Raw genomic sequence first — 15,454 nt, 5'->3', positions numbered from 1 at the left:
AAGTCAAACGGAAGTCAAACCGCACATATACAGAAATACTTTAAGAAATGTTTCTTAAAGTATTCTGACATGTCAAGTGGAAACGGATTTGGGAGGGGCTAAAATTCTGTAGAACGCATAGGCACATTCTCAGGCTCACAGGTTAACATGTGCATTACTTCATATAGTGACAGCACAGCATTGCCAGCCGTTTATTATGTTAAAAATTAAATTAATGAAACTAAATTGGTTTGAATTATCATGTAAAAACCTAATCATGAGTCATGTCAGAGCCAAATTGAACATTTCTTACCCTCGAATAGGTAGGAACTTCTAGGAATAGACAGCCGGTACCTAGTGATTGGCATTTGCACAGCCTATAGTATTGCACAGATGGCCAGACATTTACATTTTATAAGGGATTATGTCAGCAGACAAAGGATAATGCAGCTGTAACATCACACTAAGGCCACGGCACAGATTGATCCTAACAAATACCTAGATTAACTCACCTGTGAGGTTGGATAAACCTGCAGACGGGTTTAATCTCTTTATTGTATATCTCGAACTGTCCACCCGTTCAGTGATTAGTTATTTTACATACAGTACCAGTCAAATGTTTGGACACACCTACTCATTCAAGGGTTTTTCTTTATTTTTACTATTTCTACATTGTAGAATAATAGTGAAGACATCAAAACTATTAAATAACACATATGGAATCATGTAGTAACCAAAAAAGTCTTAAACAAATCAAAATATATTTTATATTTGAGATCTTCAAAGTAGCCACCCTTTTCCTTGATGACAGCTTTGCACACTCTTGGCATTCTCTCATCCAGCTTCATGAGGTAGTCACCTGGAATGCATTTTAATTAACAGGTGTGCCTTGTTTAAAGTTAATTTGTGGAATTTCTTTCCTTCTTAATGCGTTTGAGCCAATCAGTTGTGTTGTGACAAGGTATGGGTGATATACAGAAGATAGCCCTATTTGGTAAAAGACCAAGTCCATATTATAGCAAGAACAGCACAAATAAGCAAAGAGAAACGACAGTCCATCATTACTTTAAGACATGAAGGTCAGTCAATCTGGAACATTTCAAAAACTTTGAACGTTTCTTCAAGTGCAGTCACAAAAACCATCAAGCACTATGATGAAACTAGCTCTCATGAGGACCGCCACGGGAAAGGAAGACCCAGAGTTACCGCTGCTGCAGAGGATAAGTTCATTAGAGTTAACTGCACCTCAGATTGCAGCCCAAATAAATGCTTTACAGTGTTCAAGTAACAGACATATCTCAACATCAACTGTTCAGAGGAGACTGCATGAATCAGGCCTTCATGGTCGAATTGCTGCAAATAAACCAGTACTATAGGACACCAATAATAAGAAGAGAATTGCTTGGGCCAAGAAACACGATGGACATTAGACCGGTAGAAATCTGTCCTTTGGTCTGATGAGTCCTAATTAGAGATTTTTGGTTCCAACCGCTGTGTCTTTGTGAGACGCAGAGTAGGTGAACGGCTGATCTCCATATGTGTGGTTCCCACCGTGAAGCATGGAGGACGAGGTGTGATGGTGTGGGGGTGCTTTGCTGGTGACACTGTCTGTGATTTGTTTAGAATTCAAGGCACACTTAACCAGCATGGCTACCACAGCATTCTGCAGCGATACACCATCCCATCTGGTTTGCGCTTAGTGGGACTATCATTTGTTTTTCAACAGGTCAATGACCCAAAACACACCTCCAGGCTGTGTAAGGGCAATTTGACCAAGGAGAGTGATGGAGTGCTGCATCAGATGACCAAATCACCCGACTTCAACCCAATTGAGATGGTTTGGGATGAGTTGGACTGCAGAGTGAAGGAAAAACAGCCAACAAATGCTCAGCATACGTTGGAACTCCTTCAGGACTGTTGGAAAAGCATTCCTCATGAAGCTGGTTGAGAGAATGTCAAGAGTGTGCAAAGCTGTCATCAAGGCAAAGAGTGGCTATTTATAGAATCTCAAATATAAAATATATTTGGATTTGTTTAACACTTTTTTGGTTACTACATGATTCCATATGTATTATTTCATAGTTTTGATGTCTTCACTATTATTCTTCAACTTAGAAAATATTCAAAATCACAAATGGAACCATTCTTTTTGTGACTCTCATTCAAAAACAAATGATCAAAAAGAAAGTTTAAACCACTCAAGAGTTTTTCATGAGTTTATCTGGGTCAGCACTTCAAAACAGAAAAGCCATAAACAGGATTAAAGGAGCAATCCGGGATTTAAAAAAATCTAAAGTAAACAGCTGTTTTCATAGACAGAGATATAGATGTAAGGAGCTACAGTATTCATGCAAGGACTGACCATCCATGAGATAAGAAACATGTTTTCAAGCTACACAGTGTTTAGATGGAGCTTATATTTTGGGTCCTGATGGGGTAAGACAGTTGAAATTAGCTCATAAGGCATTTATAAGTTATATTCCTCAATAATCAATGGTATCATTAATTTAAAAGTCCAAAAATGGATGTACCAATCCCGGATTGGCCCTTTAAACAAGTGAAAACGAGGACAACTCTTTGACTGTGTCCTTCATCTTTTCGTGTCCCTCTCTCAGGGTCTGACTTAGTGGGATTCAACCCGTGGGTGGAGAACTCGGGGCCAGTGGGAGAAGGACAATCAAAGTGGGGCACAGAGAAACTGATTAAAGACGCTGGTCGCTGAGCCACTCTCCCCATGATTAAAGACTGAGAGGCCAGAGGCACCATAGCAGATAAGGATCGACACAAACAAGCCACCTTCCCCACCGGGTCGGGATGAAAGACCACTGTGGATCAACAAACCTCATAACACCCCCTCCCACATGGAAAGAGAGTCTTACAGACAAGCAGATGCACACACACACACACACACATCATATGTACACATCAACAATGACAGACAAATTTAGGAAAAAAATTCCAGAAAATCACATTGTAGGATTTTTAATGAATTTATTTGCAAATTATGGTGGAAAATAAGTATTTGGTCACCTACAAACAAGCAAGATTTCTGGCTCTCATAGACCTGTAACTTCTTCTTTAAGAGGCTCCTCTGTCCTCCACTCGTTACCTGTATTAATGGCACCTGTTTGAACTTGTTATCAGTATAAAAGACACCTGTCCACAACCTCAAACAGTCACACTACAAACTCCACTATGGCCAAGACCAAAGAGCTGTCAAAGGACACCAGAAACAAAATTGTAGACCTGCACCAGGCTGGGAAGACTGAATCTGCAATAGGTAAGCAGCTTGGTTTGAAGAAATCAACTGTGGGAGCAATTATTAGGAAATGGAAGACATACAAGACCACTGATAATCTCCCCTCGATCTGGGGCTCCATACAAGATCTCACCCCGTGGGGTCAAAATGATCACAAGAACGGTGAGCAAAAATCCCAGAAACACACGGGGGGACCTAGTGAATGACCTGCAGAGAGCTGGGACCAAAGTAACAAAGCCTACCATCAGTAACACACTACGCCGCCAGGGACTCAAATCATGCAGTGCCAGACGTCCAGACGTGTCCCCCTGCTTAAGCCAGTACATGTCCAGGCCCGTCTGAAGTTTGCTAGAGTGCATTTGGATGATCCAGAAGAGGATTGGGAGAATGTGATATGGTCAGATGACTTTTTGGTAAAAACTCAACTCGTCGTGTTTGGAGGACAAAGAATGCTGAGTTGCATCCAAAGAACACCATACCTACTGTGAAGCATGGGGGTGGAAACATCATGCTTTGGGGCTGTTTTTCTGCAAAGGGACCAGGACAACTGATCCGTGTAAAGAAAAGAATGAATGGGGCCATGTATCGTGAGATTTTGAGTGAAAACCTCCTTCCATCAGCAAGGGCATTGAAGATGAAACGTGGCTGGGTCTTTCAGCATGACAATGATCCCAAATACACCGCCCGGGCAACGAAGGAGTGGCTTCGTAAGAAGCATTTCAAGGTCCTGGAGTGGCCTAGCCAGTCTCCACATCTCAACCCCATAGAAAATCTTTGGAGGGAGTTGAAAGTCTGTGTTGCCCAGCGACAGCCCCAAAACATCACTGCTCTAGAGGAGATCTGCATGGAGGAATGGGCCAAAATACCAGCAACAGTGTGTGAAAACCTTGTGAAGACTTACAGAAAACGTTTGACCTGTGTCATTGCCAACAAAGGGTATATAACAAAGTATTGAGAAACTTTTGTTATTGACCAAATACTTATTTTCCACCATAATTTGCAAATAAATTCATTAAAAATCCTACAATGTGATTTTCTGGAATTTTTTTCCTCATTTTGTCTGTCATAGTTGACGTGTACCTATGATGAAAATTACAGGCCTCTCTCATCTTTTTAAGTGGGAGAACTTGCACAATTGGTGGCTGACTAAATACTTTTTTCCCCCACTGTATATGCCTGCACACTCATACACACAACGTCCAGACACCTGTCATTTATGTCAACCTTGGTTAAATGAACACAATTGTTATGAAGGTTGGTATAGTGTCTTTGTCATTTGTGCTGACTCACTAGCTATTCGTCAACTAGACACAATACATTTGAAACAGAATAGCACCTCCACTTCTCCAGCCTATCCCCAAACCCTGTGATGTTGAGTGTCAGACTAGCCAGACTGTCAGAATTTCATATGAAATGTTAGATCAAATTGGGGACCAAGAAGCACTGGAGCGAGAACACTTTTATTCACTCACTCGCTGATGGTGTACTTTTTGGGTTCTGCGGTTCTATTGACAAGCCAATGAGGCGGGGGTGGACTAGGAGTGTCACACTCACAGACAAGTAAACAAACTCCGGCTGCGGGGATGTCATGGTTTGATAGAGCATTGAGCAAGAGCATTGATTTGTGTATTTTGTCAGTGGAAGGTTATCGTACCTCTGCAATACCTTTGACCTAGTTCACTTTGTCTCATTCTCTCTGTGTAAATCCCTGTCGTTTCAGACATCAAACCCACTGGAAACATGCCACTGGGATATTTAGATTGTGTCAGCTTTTCAGGCACCATAGAACTTGTACTTTTTCTCTTGAACCACTTTTGAAATATTAAATCCTTAAGAGTCTATTGACGCACCAATGCGTCAATCTAAGTAACATAACAATAAAAATCCCCATAAAAATCTGTCAGTTTAAGCTAGGTTTTTTGCATGGGCTGCGTCTCAATCCACCGTATCTGCGGTGTTTGTCAGACCATGGGACATCCCGAAAACGTCTTACAAACGTTTGGTCTACAAACTATTATGACCACTCTCACAAACACGATGGTGTTCTCCGTTTTGCTCTACGACCCCCACAAGTGTCATGGGACTCGTCTGAAGGTAACCCATAGAAACTAATGGAGGTATGGAGGCAGTTTTGTGCCAACAATATGTATCCCAAAAAACTAAAACAAATCCTGAGCTTTCTTATATCTCCTAGATATAGGACAGACACTTCAAAACCTTATGATTAATTTTTTACTGTCTTTTTTTGCCATTTATGAATGTGTTATTCAATGCGTTTTTATTGGCTAAAGTAGTAAAGGCCAAATTCTATATTTGATCAAATTATACCTAAATCAAATAGCTAAATGATCCATGGTATGACCATCTTAAACAACCCCCCCCCCCTTTTAGAGGTTAAAGGAATGACCTACTGAATTTAATGAAACTACTCAGACATGCAGACAGCACTTAAACATTCTAAAGTTTATTTGAGACGGTTTTATTAATGTGTAGCAAGATTGTCAATAAAGTTATTGTTTCGTAGTATACATGCAAAATTATCCTCAAAATTATTTGTAAAGCTCAAAGTTGTACACACCATCACAGTTATGAAAAACAATAATTACTGACTGTCTCAAAATACACAAATCTACACTGTCAATGTTAAAACAGTCGTGGAGGGGCAAGAGATGCTCAATTCATCTTAAAAAGCAATTTTACAGAAATCCAGATCAAGTCAGAAAACATCCTTAAAACAATACAAAACAGTATAACAAACAAGAAAAAAGCATATACCGGTACCTAAAATATAAGAGGCAAAAGCAGGAATAACGTATTTCTTATTACCCTAACTCGCAGTGTAAACAAGAGCCTTAGGTATGTGCTACTCTATGTTTCACCATATGAATTGTGTGGAGATGGGAGCAGAGCAGAGGAATCCTGCAGGGAATACTCTATCCAATCACATATCATCAGCATGTGGGCGTATTGTGGCTCTGCGGTGTGGATTCAAGGTCACTGTAGCTATATGGCCGGTAATGGGGTCCCCGTGGAAATGGGCTTCCTCATCCAGGCTATTGTTGTGAGACATGGGGTCGAAATTGGACAGCCCCTGGCTGCCGTGACTGGTGCCCAGCTTACCCAGCAGAGAGGTCATCTCATTTACCCCCTGGTCTCCTGTGAAATGGTGGTGCGAAGACTTGGGCTCGTCGTCTGCAGTGTGGTACGGCTGGTCAATGACATGCAGCACTCTGGAGGACTGGAGGTTGTGCAGGGACCGTGACTGCACTGCAGGAGCGAGAGGGACAGAGGTTACAGGTGAGTAAACAGCGCAACACATATTGATCCAGTCATTAAATGGTGAACTAATGTCACACATACATCCCCAGTCCAACTTTAAGTTGTTAGACTGTAAGCCGCCTTTAAAAAAACTTGTACCTTGGCTCTTGGTTGTACAATTAACCACTCACAGAGCTGACGAACCGTCAGTTAAGATGAGTAATTACATTGAAGTAATTCACAATCTTAAAACATGATGAGGCCATTAGATATCGTTGAAGTCCCTTTCATATTGTATCCAACAGTTCCTATACTCTTAGAAAAAACGTATGCTTTCCCCATAGCAGAACCCTTTTTGGTTGCAGGTAGAATCCTTTTTGCTTCCATGTAGAACCCTTTCTACAGAGGGTTCTACATGGAAGCAGAAAGGATTCTATCTGCAACCAAAAAGGGTTCTCCTATGGGGACAGCCAAAGAACCCCTTAAGGTTCTAGATTGCACCTTTATTTATTTTGTACTTTTTACCCCTTTTTCTCCCCAATTTCATGATATCAATTGGTAGTTACAGTCTTGTCCCATCGCTGAAACTCCCGTACGGACTCAGGAGAGGCGAAGGTCTGCTTCTTGACACACTGCTTGCTTCACCCGGAAACCAGCCACACCAATGTGTCGGAGGAAACACCGTACAGCTGGCGACCGCAGTCAGCTTGCAGGTGCCCGGCCCGCCACAAGGAGTCGCTAGAGCGTGATGGGACAAGGAAATCCCAGCTGGCCAAACCCTCCCCTAACCCGGACGACGCTGGGACAATTGTACGCTGCCTCATTGGTCTCCCGGTCACAGCCGGCTGTGACACAGCCTGGGATCGAACCCGGGGCTGTAGTGACGCCTCAAGCACTGCGATGCAGTGCCTTAGACCACTGCGCCACTCAGGAGGCCAGCACCTCTTTTTCTAAGAGTGTACAACTGTTGAAAGGAGATTGTTAGTCAGACAAGCTGATGAGAATAGGGCTTAATAATACATGTTCTCTGTGCTGAAGGTTGGCAGCTGTCTTTGATCTGAAATGTGGGGTCCTGGTGGGCTGTCGTGCTCTTTAGGTGAGTTGTTTTAGCAGCGGAGCCGTAGCAGCGTCTGGCACTATGAGTGAGAGGAGCTCTAGTCTAATCAGCTCTTAAGCTGTGATGTGAAGCAGGAGGTAGATTTGTCTGGGCGGTGCGGGAGGCTGACTCACCCCTCACTGGGCTGAAGTCCCCTCCTTGGCTGACCTTGGGCTCGGAGAAGGGTTTCAGGTTAGGGAAGAGGATGAGGGAGAAGGACAGGAGCAGCACCTGGGGAAAGGTGAAAATCTCATCATTTGTACTTTGCCACAGTCAACAAGGTTTAGCAGTTTGGGGGAGCTTCCAATCCTCAGTTGAGCTCCAGAGTTGAAGACACACTCTTCAGTAACTGTTGTTCAAAGCTGTTCAGCTAATCCCAGTACAGTGCATCAAAGTCACCAGGTGTGAACACACAATCCATATTATTTACATTTCTGCATTTTCCTAAAGTACAAGGCATTAGAAGAGATACAACTTCATTCATATTCATATTTGGATTTACAAAGTCTAATTTCCACTGGCACTGATGTGGTTTTAGTTGATCTGTCCAATTATATTATAGACAGGTGAATCAATTGTGCGTCTCTCTGGAGTGTATCTCTCTGTGTCTATATTTCAGTCTATATGTCTGGCAGGGGGGGTTACAAGTACAAAACAATCAAATAAATGCATACAAAGGTAACCCCAACCCATTCCCCCCCTCAGTCCCCATCCACCCGCCCACATCCTCCCTCCCCATCCGGACACCATGTATCCCACCACCCTGCCTTATCAGTTCCCCTCCCACCCATCCATCCCCTGTCTCCCCTTATACTCCTCCCATACCACCCCTTCCCTGTGGGCCTGAAAGCAAAGAAAGTAACAATAGTCTAAATATATATATATATATATATATATATATATATATATATATATATATATATATATATATATATATATATAAACACACATATACATACACACACACAGCTCTGGAAAAAATTAAGAGACCACTGCAAATGTTTCTTAAATCAGCATCTCTACATGTATGACAGCCATTCCATTCCAGTGTCTGTTGAATTCCAACACAGGCACACCTCATCCTACTGAATTAGGTACTGATTAGGTGATCACCTGAATCAAATCTTATTTAACGAGGAAAAGTATAAAAACCACTGCTGTGGTCATCACTATCCTCTTGCAATAGGACCAGCTGGATGGCAAAAACAGTGCTAATAGTACCTCAAAAGTAATATTAATCAAAAAATAACTATTGACCATGCCAAAGGAGTTGAAAAGGAAAGTTTTGAGTGAGGAAAAGAAGGGTTCCATTCTGGCTATACTGGCAGAGGGATACAGTGAGTGTCAGGTTGCTTCCATCCTTAAAATGTCAATTACGGCGGTTCATAAGAACAAGTTCAAGCAGCAGACATTGGGGACAACAAAGCTACAGACCGGCAGAGTGCGAAAACGACTCTCTACTGACCGGGATGACCGCCAACTCATTCGAATGTCACTCAACAACCGTAGGATGACATCAAGTAACCTACAAAAAGAATGGCAAACGGCAGCTGGGGTGAAGTGCACGGCGAGGACGGTTCGAAACAGGCTCCTAGGGGCAGGGCTGAAGTCGTGCAAAGCTAGAAAAAAGCCCTTCATCAATGAGAAGCAAAGAAGAGCCAGGCTGAGGTTTGCAAAAGACCATAAGGATTGGACCGTAGAGGACTGGAGTAAGGTCATCTTCTCTGATTAGTCTAATTTTCAGCTTTGCCCAACACCTGGTCGTCTAATGGTTAGACGGAGACCTGGAGAGGCCTACAAGCCACAGTGTCTCGCACCCACTGTGAAATTTGGTGGAGGATCGGTGATGATCTGGGGGTGCTTCAGCAAGGCTGGAATCAGGCAGATTTGTCTTTGTGAAGGACGCATGAATCAAGCCATGTACAAGGTTGTCCTGGAAGAAAACCTGCTTCCTTTTGCTCTGACATTGTTCCCCAACTCTGAGGATTGTTTTTTCCAGCAGGACAATGCACCATGCCACACAGCCAGGTCAATCAAGGTGTTGATGGAGGACCACCAGATCAAGACCCTGTCATGGCCAGCCCAATATCCAGACCTGAACCCCATTGAAAACTTCTGGAATGTGATCAAGAGGAAGATGTATGGTCACAAGCCATCAAACAAAGCCGAGCTACTTGAATTTTTGCGCCAGGAGTGGCATAAAGTCACCCAACATCAATGTGAAAGACTGGTGGAGAGCATGCCAAGACGCATGAAAGCTGTGATTGAAAATTAGTGTTATTCCACCAAATATTGATTTCTGAACTCTTCCTAAGTTAAAACATTAGTATTGTGTTGTTTAAAAATGAACATGAACTTATTTTCTTTGCATTATTCGAGGTCTGACAACACTGCATCTTTTTTGTTATTTTGACCAGTTGTCATTTTCTGCAAATAAATGCTCTAAATGACAATATTTTTATTTGGAAGAAATGTTGTCAGTAGTTTATAGAATAAAACAAAAATGTTATTTTTACCCAAACACATACCTATAAATAGTAAAACCAGAGAAACTGATAATTTTGCAGTGGTCTCTTAATTTCTTCCAGAGCTGTATATATATTGGTTTGTATGTGTGGGGCTTTAGCTGAGATTGTTCGTAACAGAGTCAGGTATATTTGTCCAGCCCTCAATTGTTCCTTGACTAGCACCATTCATTCTCGCTGTCGATAATTCTAATGTTATAACTTCTAATAGTAACTGTATCCCCTGGTTAAATGGGAAAGAGTGAGGTGGTTGCATCTTTCCACCTCTCCACCTGTCTGTTTCTCTCTAATCTCATATGGTGTATGAGCTGTTCTAGTAAAACTGTTTCTAAAAGTGACACTTCTGCTTACCAGGACACAGGTCCCAGTCTGGGCGGCCTTTTTGGAGCCGTTCATTACCAGAGTCTGCAGCCTACGCAGCTGCTCCATCAGAGACCTGGGAGACACAGAGGCTCAATTAGCAAATGTTGCCACCGGGTGTACAGAGGCAGAAACAGAGCAGGGAGAGCAGATTAGTGTGGAGGTCCCTCACGTGTTGCATTTCTCCAGCTGGAACACCTTCCTCTGCAGCTCCTGGTTGTGTGTGTTGCAGGCAGTCATCCTGGAAGAGGAACAACAAGGGAATTTCCTAGATGAGACTGACAAGCTGCTGCTGCTCGATCAGTCCAAGAAAAACACCAGCCTGCTACAGTATCACTCACCAGCATGCTGAGAAACACTTTGGTATAATCAAATCGTACTGTGACACTCAAGGACACTGAATTACACAATGGGCCCTATGCAGTTTCTCTGCACCACAACACTCACACACTGTTTCTTAAACTTTCTGTGCTCAGCACGTTGTGACCAATGTTACCTCTAATTTTTTTCAGCACTGAGCAAATTTCAGGTCTGCTGAGGGCAAACTTGAAAGTTGTGAAAATTCGGTGCAACTTCCAACGTTTGTTTACTGTGAACAATGAGGCTGTACCCGCTTTAAGTTACAGTTTTAACAGTGGCCAAGTAGGCTACTGTGGTTATTTGATCATAATGTAGGCCTAACAGAGTGACCTACCACCAAAAACAATGGAGAGAATGCATCCCATAACATTTTTACATGGACATAGCTGTTCTATCATTCAGCCTACAGTAGCAGCCAATGTGTGGTGTTCATTGTAGGCCTACATTCCATGAGACTTTTGAAAAAATCATGCAGGGCCTGACATTAACCTGTTTATCTACTTGTCCTTCAGACAAGGAGGTGACTGAAAATGTTGTTGTGTTGTTTAATGCAAGAAACCACTTTACAAAATAAAATGCATTATTAGTCCCATACCATTATTACAGAGAATCAAACTAATTATGCTACCCTCTGTTTATTGGCTACTTAGCTTATTCAAGCCTATCTCAAAATACAACACTGCCCCTTTAAGACAAAAAAAAGCTATTTTCATGACTTGCTTTTCAAAGACGTCTAGAAATGTACACGTTTTGTGCTCTTGTAGGAAGCAATCACTCCCCCATTGCTGACTACAAATGATCTACAACTGGGCTAATAACTCACTAACTGGCAAAGGATATGAACACGTGCACAGGTGGCTACATGCAGCTCTCGCTTTGATCTCAAAACAAGCTTATCTACTCACGACCGCTCATGGTGTAAACACAGTCCAGTTCAAAGTGAATGGCACAGATCCATATATGGCAACGGTCTATTTGCATATAGGCCTACTGCAGCTCTGATTGGTTATGCCGCACAGGTCTGGGTAGAATCCTACTCCGATGCGTTCTGGCTACAACAACTCTTGCATATTTAGTTTTGCATACTAAGTCTTGCATACTTCGTTTTGTTTCGGTATGTTGCATTGGTAGTGGCTAATATTGCATTGATTCAATCACAATTCCCACAGTAAAGGGAAACGCTGATAGTGTTAACTAACAGGGAAAATTCTAGAAAGTTGAGTGAAGTTCAATCTCGTGCTTCTCTGCGCGGGCTGATATTTTTCTGCGTGGCCTGCACACGAGCGCAGCTTATAGGGAACATTGCCTGTGACGTGTTCCAAATATCTTGTTAGTTTGTAGAAGTGCTTTATAAATTTTTGTCAGTTGTAGTCAGAGTTGGACACTTCTACTTTGACTTTAGGCCTGTGAGTCCCTACCTTTTCCATTTATTTAGTGCCTATTGTCAGTACCTGCTCTCGAGACCATCAATATATTCCTTTTTCTTCTTCCTGCTCTCTTGGGCCGACTGCTTGTTCCGGATCTTTCTGCGAATTTTCTTCAGAATCCTCTCCTCATACTAATGGAAACAGACAAAGGAAGTAAATATTTAGTGTATTTACGCGCTTTTGATATCCTCAAGAGCCATAAGTTGTTCTGTGAAGCTGCAAAAGTCTGCAAAAAAGTTTTACCTTGGTGAGGGGTAGTTGGCTAGGCAGAGTCATCCCCTCCTTGGCCAGCAGTTTCTTCTCATCCTCATTGAGAATCAACTCTCGGAAGGACTGCTGGGACTGCTGTGTGGGCTGGAAGTGAGACAGGAATGTTAATACAGTACGTAATATGTGAAGCATTACAACCAGTGGCCTGAGCAGCAATGGGTTTTTCAGAGTGAGTGGAAGGAGTGCAGAGAGGCAAGGCAGGCAGCACAGCCCATCCCTCTCATTTCATGCTTTCCTCACACCAATTACATTACCGTCCTGAACCCATGCCCTGCTGCGACTGTCTCTTTTAAGTTAACCTGTTTCTTCATGTGCTCCGCTGAATATTTTAGAATGAATTCATCCCTTTTACCTGTTCCTCTCCACTCCAACACACTCACCCATATACAAACAAGCCCAAGCACGCACACATACATACTTGTACGCTAGCACGCACGCACACACGCACACACACACATACCCTTCATCATCACTCACCGGCTCAGATGTGCCAGAGAGCAGTAGGTCCTTGACAGTGAGGGGAAAGTTACAGGTCAGCTGGGTTTTGTGTACATCAGAGGAACACTTTGTCCCCCCAGTCCTTCCTGGGTAGAAGCCTGAGTCCCAGCCATCTGTAACCACACAGAGAGACGGGATGTGACCAGACGTAAGGCCATCATGTGTCTGTGTTTGTGTTGATACTGAGACAAAGCCAGGATTAGCCCAATGAATACAAACGAAAAACGTGTTGCTTTTGTTTGGAGCTTCTGTTCTAATGTTGACATAAACAATACTAATCACACATCTAACATGAAGTAACGTAGCAAATTTTGTCTGTGTCACTTCTATATAATAAATAACATTAAATGCTCTATATATTTGTATACTTTCTGTGCTAATGTGTGCCATAAATGTCTTACTGATATCAATGGAGAAGTCGGTGTCCAGGGCGGCCCTGGTGTGTGGCTGAGGGGGGAGGAAATGGGGCTCTGTCGGAGGGCTCTCAGGGCGCTGGGGGCTGTCCATCTGATCGGAGTGGGGGTCCTCACTGATTCCACTGTCACTGGGAGAGGGAGACCACAGGGGCGACCCCGACACCGAGGCACTGACACTCAGGAGGCCGATCAGGAAGTCCTCGCCCTGTAGCTTTGTTGGACGCAGCATCTGCCAAATAACACACCAAATGTGATAATTACTGTACAGACATAATGGAGAGAGTGGTTGAGAAAGGCAGGCTAGACATGGGAATCCCGTAGTAGACACCGCCAAGGTGAAAATGTAAAAACACGGCAGGGTAACATCAAAGAGTGAATGCTTTCACTCCACTCACGTTTGGCTTGTGAATAGGCCAGGAATGGTTCCCATGGTGTCCCATCTCCTCGTGACGGAGGATGCCATCGTTCTGATCAAACAGCAAATCAAGCAGCTCAATCCCATCGCAACCCTGGAAACAGAACAGGCCACTCAATGACATCATGTTAATCTGTTTACAAATGAGAGATAACATACAGCGATCCTTATAGGAAGGCTATAAAAGCAATAATACCCAGGACTAGTAATGCTTTTTATTGCCATTATCTCATGACACTCCTATCTGACTTTTTAATCAGTTTTACTATGCCATTCAATACAGTAAACTTGAGTTCAATTCAATTTCATTTATCTAGATTTGACAAATTTGACATTGGAAGATTGTAAGACTATGTAGGCCACACAAAAGTAAACACCCACACCTACACACTCACTCAATCACTGGCAGGTAGATCTATTGCCTCTTCAGAACTTTGTTCGATGGTACATATAACGTTGGCTGCCCTAATAACATTAACTGCTAAACTACTTATCCAGGAGATACTAAAACACAGAAACGAACATATAGGCAGTGTTACCTGGTCTGAATAGTGGTCCATAATTTCAGTACTAGGATGGCACAGGAAAAAACTCCCCAAAATAAGACAAATCCAGTAAAATGGTCCGTTTCCTTTGTTGTGAAGGAGCTCTGTTCCAGATGACCGTGTGTCTCTACTGTATCTCGCTGCTCTTGTTCTGAGTTCAAAGGTTTAAACTCCAACCCAGCACAACCAATCATCAACCCCATGGCCGTCAGCCCATTGGCCAGTATGTAAAAAGGAGATTTGATTGGCAACGAAAGACTGACAACTGAGGCAAGTTTGACTGTAGAAAATAAATAACATTCTTCATGGATGGATGGATGGAAAGTTGATACTTTCCTTCCTCTTGTTGTGTTTGATAGCAGATTGACAGGGGGAATGAGGGTAACCTTTGACACGGTTTCTGTGTTGTTTGTTAATTTATAAAAGTAATCAACACACTATGATACCATTTATCCATTTCAAACAGTCCCCATGAAAATGAAAGAAGGCTTTTATAATTGAATCTTTATTTTTTAATAGAAATAACTTTTAATCAATCAATTCCTTCAAATCTGAACAGAAAAAACATGCCCTTATATCCTCTCGCAATTCATCAAATATTTTGATGTAGATCTCCTGGAAGTTTCTGCATTAATTTCCAGATATATTTGGAAGGCACCACCTGTTATTATTCCTGTGATTCAGCTGGGCTTATGACTAATGCCTAGAATTGCAGCACAGGCATAAATAAAACAAAAACAAAACATGGGTACATTTTTCTTTCTTCTTTTCTAAAATATGCTCAAACTTGTTCCCATTTTAGCTGCAATTATGACACATGCAAAGACCCCAGTCTGAAATAGTGGCTCTACAGGGAAGAAAAAAACAATCCACAAAAACGAATTGCAGTCATGAACTGCCAGTCTCTGTGTTTGAATGCGCAAGACAAATCTATTTAAATCTCACTTTGTCAAATGCTGATACTTATTGTTCTGTTTCGGTTCTCAAAATGTAAATCAGAAAGCCTTCGGAATGGTATTAGAAAGTTGATGGCAGATGCTTTTGGC

The 15,454-nt window shown here is 42.4% G+C and overlaps 1 protein-coding gene across 1 annotated transcript; it reads right to left on the bottom strand.

The window, feature by feature from the left end:
- Nucleotides 1–5,686: 5,686 nt before the first annotated feature.
- On the bottom strand, nucleotides 5,687–14,558 carry LOC121533538 (cyclic AMP-responsive element-binding protein 3-like protein 3-B). Its single transcript, XM_041839572.2, has 10 exons — nucleotides 14,403–14,558; nucleotides 13,844–13,957; nucleotides 13,434–13,677; nucleotides 13,012–13,145; nucleotides 12,508–12,618; nucleotides 12,289–12,395; nucleotides 10,650–10,718; nucleotides 10,469–10,553; nucleotides 7,727–7,823; nucleotides 5,687–6,505 (listed from the first exon to the last, which is right to left on the bottom strand). The coding sequence occupies exons 1-10, from the start codon at nucleotides 14,421–14,423 to the stop codon at nucleotides 6,180–6,182; spliced, it is 1,308 nt and encodes a 435-aa protein (XP_041695506.1). The 5' UTR covers nucleotides 14,424–14,558; the 3' UTR covers nucleotides 5,687–6,179.
- Nucleotides 14,559–15,454: the final 896 nt, after the last annotated feature.

This window comes from Coregonus clupeaformis, chromosome 20 (assembly GCF_020615455.1).
Source record: "Coregonus clupeaformis isolate EN_2021a chromosome 20, ASM2061545v1, whole genome shotgun sequence".
Classification (NCBI taxonomy): Eukaryota; Metazoa; Chordata; class Actinopteri; order Salmoniformes; family Salmonidae; genus Coregonus; species Coregonus clupeaformis.
Note: the sequence above shows the minus strand (reverse complement) of the source record. Positions and strands in the feature narration are given on the sequence as shown.

What these genes read in the sequence shown, in the direction of transcription:
- LOC121533538 (XM_041839572.2), bottom strand. Translation starts at nt 14,423, where the DNA reads ATGGACCACTATTCAGACCAG. An exon ending in TGGACCACTATTCAGACCAG is followed by an intron (nt 13,958 to 14,402) that starts GTAACACTGCCT and finishes TTCTGTTTCCAG; the next exon opens with GGTTGCGATGGGATTGAGCT. An exon ending in CGACTTCTCCATTGATATCA is followed by an intron (nt 13,146 to 13,433) that starts GTAAGACATTTA and finishes GTGTGGTTACAG; the next exon opens with ATGGCTGGGACTCAGGCTTC.